Source organism: Parasteatoda tepidariorum, chromosome 5 (genome assembly GCF_043381705.1).
Source record: "Parasteatoda tepidariorum isolate YZ-2023 chromosome 5, CAS_Ptep_4.0, whole genome shotgun sequence".
NCBI lineage: Eukaryota > Metazoa > Arthropoda > Arachnida > Araneae > Theridiidae > Parasteatoda > Parasteatoda tepidariorum.
This window is the reverse complement of record NC_092208.1, coordinates 42,502,524-42,511,581: the sequence shown is the minus strand read 5'-3', so window position 1 is coordinate 42,511,581 and position 9,058 is coordinate 42,502,524. Positions and strand designations below refer to the sequence as shown.

The following is a 9,058-nucleotide window of genomic DNA, read 5'->3' as shown; positions in this document are numbered from 1 at the left end:
TAAAATATGAGGTATCATCGGTAAATCTTCTCAGTGTTTGTTTCTGGCATCACGTCGAGAGTAACCCAGCATCATGTCAAGAGTCATGTCATTTAGTAACCAACGATTAACTTTTTCAATGATTATACTACTTAAGTTTCCGTAAGCATGAGTCAGCATTATTACATTCCTTCAGATCATAGATTCAGTATCATTCAGTAACCAACGATAAACTTTTTCAATGAACATATTAGTTAAATTTCTGTAAGCATAAGTGAGCATTATTGCATTCCATCAGATCATAGATTCAGTATCATTTAGTAACCAACGATTAATTTTTTCAATGAACATATTAGTTAAGTTTCCGTAAGAATAAGTCACGATTATTACATTCAAAGTAAAGTTTTTTTTATTATTTAGTTTAATACCATCATGTTTATGAAATAGGTCTTGGTTAAATTGTTTGTTTTTAATAGGATTTTGAAGCAAACATATATCTGCTACAAAATTTATTAAAACATATAACGTAATAAAATCATTCTTTAAGGTAGATTATGATCAGCAACAGGCATTAAATTAAGCCATAACTATCTTAATTACGATAATACTTTATCTAACGAATTATGAATTTTTATTCATTTTACCTCTGAACATAGCATGACTTTAAGCAATTTAAACAGAAGATTTTCCGAACTCTGTTCTGAAATACAAATAGTTGCAGTTTTACTTAAAATGGGTGTTTTCTTCCGTTAGCTACCACTTATTTTATTTTTCTTGGGGGGGGGGAGGATTTAAAGTAAATATATAGGTTTTTGTACTATAATTAATTATAGTTGGTAGGTCATACATTTTGGTTAGTCTTGTTTTTCCTAACTAAATTATATTAAGAAAAAATTGAAACAACATATATTTTTAGAATATACCAGCCTTGTCAAATTAGTTATGCCCAAACTTAAGCTACCGCTTTTTATTTTTTTCCATCCTGTTTCAGATTTCATACGAATATATGCATGACTCGCCCGTCCCGAAAAGGTTAATAGGCATATTTGAGGTCACGCCCTCAAACAATTAAGATTGAGTTCTAGACCGGGAAGATCCTATCATTAAACCAATGGTTATTCAGAGTGGTATTTTTTATTATTATTTATTTATTTATTTCATTTTGTGCTCACTGCAGTATGTAGTTACAAAGATTTAGTCTTTATGTTAGTTTAAGCAGCATGTAAAAGTACTCAGAATGCAAAAGGTTAAAGCGTAAAAAATAAAATATATCCATCATCTTGCTCATGCAATCCCTTTCTCCTAATCAACCTCAACATTTTATATCATAACGTGTAGGAATTTTCAAAAAGTTTTGAGAGTATGTAACTTAACATTTTAACTTTTAAAACAATGAAATCTTTTCATCACATTAAAATGATCAGATTCACTGAATTCCGAAACGTACTTAGTCGAGTATTTGGGTCGAAGGAGTTAAATACGAATCCGTTAGTTTTGCTTTTGGTTTTGAAGCTTAGAGAATCACTAGTGAAAGTTTATAACATCACTATAAACAATTTTCATAATTATCGGACTGCAAAATTTCACTAATTTCGTAGATTATTTTCGAATGGTAGTGTGACAAAAAAATTTGTTTTTTTTTTTCCATTTCTGATAACAAATTGCATATCTGACAATTTTTTCTCAAGCTGTAGTAAAATGACAATTGAATTACAATTGTTAGCAGCTATATTTTATATTCATTTTCCCAACAACTAAACGTTCGTTCGTTCGTTCGTACGTTGTAGTGGAACTGGGCGTTTGAAGCCCTACGGCCCTTAGCAACTAAACAACCTTATCGTGCCTTTATATGTATGTTTAATTTGTTCAGATAGATTGGTAGTGAAAATAATTTTAAATTATATTTATTAATTCAATATGTGAAAAGGAAGCAAAAATTTTGCTACCACTTATATATAAATTATTTATAAATATAAATTATTTATAAATATTATTTATAATTTTAAATTAACCATAGTACACATATTCTCACATTCCTTTAACTCACCCTCCCCCCCTTTTGTATGTATTCCCAAACCCAAACTGTAAATATTCATTAGTGTTTATTTTCCCATTGTACTTTAATTTTACCTTTTTCCTGTACTTTTTTATAACTTGTAATTTTGTTATTACCTAATAATGGCAAAGTGCCATTTTTTCTTTTTCATTTCACGAACTCCATTTTGCTCCCCAAACTTTATTTTTGCCATGTATGTTTCTTTGTCTAATTTCAGGATGAATGGGAAAAGGGCCGTAAGGCCTCAGACGCCCAGTTCCATTACAACGAACGAACAAATTAACCATAGTGGCAATTATGTTGGTAAAAAAGATGTCAATTATGAATAATTTTCAAATCACCAGGCCTGTTTATATACAGATATTTTAGACTAAATTAAGGTTGTATTGAACTTCTCTAGTTCGAAAATTTTACTTGGAAGCCGTTATCTTGATTGAAATTATGATTAATCAGCATTAAATGCATTTGCAATATTTCTTCGTCGTATTAATTCGGTAATTAATTCTTTCATATATATTGTTAGTTAAAGTTGTGAGTTTCAAATGATAAAGTTTCAATATCATTTAATCACTTCTTAACTGAAAGGAATACAACAAAGAAACAATAAAACAAACATTTCGTCAGAAATTACAATTTATTTAAAACAATAAAATTTTAACTGTTCAGTTTTAAAATCTAGAATAATCCTCTTACAGTGGCTTGAATCAAAATATATATCATTTCCTACTTGTAATAACTTAGTTTGTATGGAGAATAATAGCTTCCATACGTGACAGGTTCGTACTGCAAAGTGTTATAAGCTGGCAGATATCCGTAAGAAACAGGAACCGGAGCAAAAACTCTGAAATAATTTACAAAAATATTGTATAGTTTATAAAATATTGAATACAGCAAGTTTGTTTATATGCATGCATATATAAATTATGTATATATTATAGATAATTCATATATTCTGATGGGTGATAAAATATTACGGACACATACTAACTCTATGAAAACAATTTTTCTTTGAAAAGCAAATGCTTTGGAAGATTTTACGTGGTGAAAGTGCATGCAAAAAGCATGCTTGAAGTTTTAAGGAATCGGGCGGCTCTCTTAACCCATGCAAACTTCCCATCGACCAAAATGAGCATAGGAATTTCAAGGTTTCTTTCCTTTATCAACACCATTATTATTCTAAAAGCATTCTTATATAAATATCACAATCCTAAAGAATGATATCAAAATTACTGGAATTATAATGATTTTAGAATGGCCTCTCCTCATTTTGGTCTATCCGAATTTTGCATGGGTAAAAAGGAGACCATTTCTAAAAGCATCAAGCATAATTTTTCAAACTGTGCCACCAGTTTTACCCATGTAAAATCTTTCAAAATATTTGCTGCTAAAAATATATTGCTTACATAGAGTTAGTACAGAAGTGCTCATATTATTTTGCCATCCATCTGTACATTATTGTATTTCAGAAGACCTATTTCAAACTTTCCTTGCCTTGTAATTTTTCTTTGCAAACTCCTTAGCCTTGTAATTTTGAGCCCAATTCAGAAGACAAGGGAACTCCTGGATCAAGTATTGGGCGAAAGTTACCTTGGTAGAGGACGTTTTGAGGGAACTAACCCTTATTTGCGTGACATAGAGTGGAAAACAACGAATACCTCCCACGGTTAGTCTGACGGCAAGGAGACTCTCAAGATCCGTCTACCACTGAGGATATTTCATGTCAGGACTGTGGAAAGCACTGTCATGTCAGCACTGTGTCGGTGCAAGACTGATGCGGAATTCATATCTCATATCGACCAACCGTCGCTGGGATTCGAACCCAGTTCACCTCATTGAAATGTGAACGCTCCATCTCCTGAGCCATTGGGGCTCTCTGAGAACTATCAGTGACGGTCTCAGTAACATCCCTGAGGATTGTTGTTGTAGTTCATTTACGTCGCAATAGAGCTGCACAATGGGCTATTGGCGACGGTCTGGGAAACATCCCTGAGGATGATCCGAAGACATGCCATCACAATTTTGATCCTCTGCAGAGGGGATGGCACCCCCGCTTCGGTAGCCCAACGACCTGCACGCGAAGTCGAGCACTTTACGGTAGCAGAGTTTAACGAGTACCAATACCGCACACCCTCGGTCCCTACGCAGACTGATCTAAGTGGTAACCCACCCGCACCCTGACCGCGGCCAGTGATGCTTGACTTCGATGATCTGCTGGGAACCGTGTCTTAACGATCAGTCCACTGCGGGACCATCCCTGAGGATGATTCGGAGACATGTCAACACAATTTTGATCATCTGCTGAGGGGATGGCACCCCCACTTCGGTAGCCCGACGACTGAGTGCAAAGTCGAGTATTTTACTGTAGTTCTGTTTAACGAAAACCGATATCGCACACCCTAGATTCCTTCGCAAGCTGATCAAATTGATCACCTACCCGCTCAGTGTCCGCTATCAGTGATGCTTGACTTCGGTAATCTACTGGGAACTGTGTCTTACTATCTGTGGGACGTAGTCTAAATTTCAAAAAATAATAAGTATTACTTCACGAAAGTTTAATTCCAGTCCTTATATTGGTTATGTTCCATATTTCATGTTAAGACGAGTTTTTTTTAACAAAAAAAAACACTTTCTCCGAAAATTTTTCTTGAAAAAGTAACTAAACTTAAGAACATAAACGGTAAACGTCAAGCAGCTTTTCTTTAATAACTTCTTACCTCTAAGAGTTTTAATATTTTTTGATTGGTTTATTTAAATTGATTATTTATTTAAATCATACAATCGTAATGTAATATTGATAACATCTTTTTTATTATCATTAAGAAAATTGAACGCGGATCCATGTAGAATTTAAAAGGTGAATTTGCAACTCAATCCCCTGCTCGCTAATGCTCGTTAAACCTCAGAAGAGTTGATAACGCAATACGCAAAAAATTGCCAAACAATTCTCTCTATGTTCACAAAATTATAACGCTTCTTCCGAACACAGTTATCGTCAGAACAGTAGTAAAGATGAGGCATTTGCTTAAGTTTCACATTTGTAGAAACCCACTCTTGTTATTTTTGGTACCTGGAAGCTAATTTTCGGAAATTCGACCATTTTATTATCGAAACTTCAATGACCTTCCATAAAATATCTAAGTAAATTATGAATAAAAAAGAAAAGAGACTAATATAAAATTTTTAAAGTACTTGGACTAAGAAAAGCAATGAATAATTCGGTTAACGTCAAACCGAAAACCATGCACTTTCGTGATTAATTTCTAACACCAACAAAAAAAAAATCCCCCCACACATCTTTCTAAAATGATGAATCTAGCATATTTCATTTTTACTTAGAAAAAAAAACAGAAGAATTATTTTTTTGTTTCTTCATCCGCCTTTAAAACATATCTTTTAAATTTTTATTTTATTTTATTATTTTATATTTAACAGAATACTGAGACAGCTACATAATAGCTGTTAACCTACAAATCAATATGTTGCTATTATATAAAGAGGTAAGAATTTAGAGTAATTAATTGCATCTACATACATGATAATGGCGATTAAGAATAACGTTTCGAATACGACCGTTTAATAATAGTTTAAGTTTTTCATCATATTTCTTACCTTCGTGCTATGTTTCTTATGGGTGCTCGATAAATAGGTGCTGGAGCAACTATGGATGGAGCTGCAATGATTTTAGGTGATACTACAGGTGAAACAGCTGGAGCAGCATAAGATTGGACAGAAACGTCAGCGGGGTTTTGGTTTGCAGTACCTGGCTCGTTGGTTTGGACATTAGCATGGAATCCTGTTTCATCGGCATAATAATCAACAATTCTAGCTCTGCCATCGGCATCAGTCACGGTGTAAGATCCAACAACTCTACCGGATCCATCTGATGTTTCCTGTCTCGAACTGCCGCCACCAATCGCAGGAGCATTATATCCAAAGCTATAAGGCTTCGATTCTTTGACAACGACAGGTGCCTAATTAGGAAACAAATTATAAATTATTTTTTGCAAAGGATATTATTCTATTATGAGGGGATTGAAAAAGTAATAGGCAGGAGATTCGTATTGACAATTTTGAGAATTTAAAAACAATAGTCTTAGAAAAGCCGTTAACATAATACATTTATTTTCCCTTTGAAAAGCAATTTATTTAATAACGATAATGGTAATTATGTATAAAACTTAATATTGATGCGTACAAGTGCACATAAAACGTTTAAAAAATTTTAAGCTTTAAATTCTAAAGTTTTCGGCATCTCATAATAAAATGACGATTTTGAGATTTATAATAAAATGCTTTTCACATACAATGCTAAGTCGAATTTAAAAGATTTTTCTTTTTTTATTCCCTTTGTTCTATGCAAATTTCATTATGAAATGCTTTATTGAAAGAATCTCTAACAACAAAACCAACTTTACGGTGGAAGTGGAAAATTTCAAAACTAAACTTTTTTGCAGTTACTTTCCAACTAATTTTGTCAGTCACCTTTTGGCTCAATTTAAATTTCCAGTTTAAATTTAGTTTTTGAGATTTACATTGCTGATACTTTATATATATACTTTTGAAGTAACTCTTTCTTTCGAAAGATACTATTTGATTCTTTCAAAAGTCAAATTTTCTAAACTGTTTAAAAACAGTTACAGGAAAAGGACTTGTTAAAACGTATACGGTTAGGATTAAGAAAATGAAACAGAAACAAAAAAAAAATATTTTCGATACAGCGATGCACTTTACTTTTAAAAATATGGGTTTCATGTCTTCAACAGTTTTACTTTGATTTTATGGTAGGGATAAGTATTTAAAAGGAAATATTACTTTAAGACGATAAATAATAAACTATTTTAAAGTTTAAGGATGGAACGACATTCATTCCTCTCCCCTTTTAGTTTCGGATGGGAATTAGCATCAACAACAACAAAGTTTAAAGATTCTTATAAGTTTAAGGCTTACCACATATTTCAATGGTGCTGGTTGAACATAAAATGGTCCTGGCTTATACACCACAGGGGTACTCTGACCGAAGACAGCCAGTGACAGTAAGACCAACACCTGCAAAATAAATAGTATTTCTATTTAACCCCTTAACTGTTGTTTATAAATTTAACACAGTAAGAAGGAAAAAAAAGTAAAAGAAAAAAAAGAAAAGTAAAAAATACTTGAAAAACTTGTTAAAATACCAACATCGTCCCTCGATTCAAATGATTCAGACCCGGTTCAATGCTTTATATATATATATATATATATATATATAGATAGCACNGGGTTCGTACAGTCCTTAGATAATTTGAATAACGGTGTTAATATTTAAGTAAAGAAATTAATAATTTCTTTTTAGATTTTGCTAGTTTTTTAAGTGGTTTAGCATGAAATATCTGATAAAAAATGGTGAATTATATGAGCCTACGAATTTTTTTAGAAATAGTGGTGGATAAAAATCTACTAAATTGAATTTATTAAACCAAGAATCACAATTAATAAACTACCACTCGAAAATACTTATTCACTGTCCGGCGCAAGTTGGTGTCTCTGTGTATAAATAAAGCTATTTTTGTGAGTTCTATATTGCATTAATTTCTTCAAACCATTTTAATAACGATAATAATATTAAAAAAATTAAAAATTTACTCGAATTATGTGTTTCTAATAATCTTGGCTTCGCCGGTCACCGGTGACCCACCGTGGAACAAACTCAGTGCCGGTCACCGGTGACCCCATGCCATTCAACTAGTTAAGTATATTTATTTGGAAATATTAAGCATAGTAATGAATAGAAACTTATTTAAGTACTTTTTTAAAAAATTTTGCTTTCATATTTAAAATTTATTAAGGACCGTACGAGCCTTGCACTTTGACCATTTTAAGATTGGCTGGGATAGAAAATCTTACTTCCCGAAATGAAATTTCAAGTTGACAAACTCTCTACTGAAAGTAAAAATTTCGCAATAGAATATGCTAATGTGAAATTGGGAACAGAGTACCTGGCCATAAGGGCTATCAGCTCCTTCTTCGAAAATAATGATACTGATGACGATTTTAAATAAAACACGCTTACAAAATAAGTGATTATTTTAGTATTTTTACCACATTAACTTAATTGGTCGTTAAATATTTAATTTTTATTAAATTAAGGTAGAGGCAGATAGTTTGGGTCACACAAATCAATAAATTTAAGGGGTAAAAAATTTACTAATTTTCTCATTTACTTTCTAAAAATTTCCTAAATATTAATTAGTAGCACTAAACCAAATATAAATTAAATTAAAAATATGTAATTAAAAAAAGCATTGAAAAAAGAGAGGGTACTTAGATAGATCTTCGCAATATTTTGAGGCACTGATTGGCCAGTTTAAAAATTAAAATGTCTTATCTCGAAAACATTTGTTTGTAAGGATGCCACGCGCTACTATTTATGTAAAAAGTGGTCGAATCTCAATTCACTTTTATTTATTTATCATATCTTTAATTATTTAATCGTGTACTGTGACTTACATTTCATATTACTCATATACAAATATTTTTGCATTCACTTTTAAATGCAAAATGAAAAATAAATGTTAACTGAAAAAATTCATTATTAAAAAAATGTCTTTTACTTTTAAAAATATGGGTTTCCTGGCTTTAACAATTTTACTTTGATTTTAGGGTAGGGATAAGTATTTAAAAGGATATATTACTTTAAGAAGATAAATTATAAACTATTTTAAAATTCAAAGATTCTTATAAGTTTAAGGCTTACCACATATTTAAATTGTGCTGGTTGAACATAAAATGGTGATGGCTTATACACCACAGGGGTACTCTGACCGAAGACAGCCTGTGACAACAAAACCAAAACCTGCAAAATAAATAGTATTGCTATTTAACCCTTTAACTGTTGTTTATAAATTTAGAGCGTAAGTAAGAAGAAAAAAAGTAAAAGAAGAGGAGCAAAAGTAATAAATGTTTAAAGAGCTTGTTAAATACCAAGATCGAATTCTTGATTGACTTGATTCAAATAATTCACACCCGGTTATATATATATATATA

The 9,058-nt window shown here is 31.7% G+C and overlaps 1 protein-coding gene across 2 annotated transcripts in view; it reads right to left on the bottom strand.

Annotated features, from left to right (window-relative positions):
- Window positions 1-2,650: 2,650 nt before the first annotated feature.
- The window catches only part of LOC107436550 (adult-specific rigid cuticular protein 15.7-like), an 8,297-nt gene continuing 1,889 nt past the window's right edge, over window positions 2,651-9,058 (bottom strand). Inside the window, exons 2-4 of one of the 2 annotated variants that reach the window (XM_043049625.2) lie at window positions 8,769-8,867; window positions 5,645-6,006; window positions 2,651-2,876 (exon numbers count right to left, since the gene is read on the bottom strand). In XM_043049625.2, coding sequence (XP_042905559.1) covers window positions 2,759-2,876; window positions 5,645-6,006; window positions 8,769-8,867 — 579 coding nt within the window. In that variant the 3' untranslated portion in view covers window positions 2,651-2,758. Of the gene's footprint in view, window positions 2,877-5,644; window positions 6,007-6,982; window positions 7,082-8,768; window positions 8,868-9,058 lie in introns of both variants that reach the window. The other variant, XM_071181359.1, reaches the window with a different exon arrangement.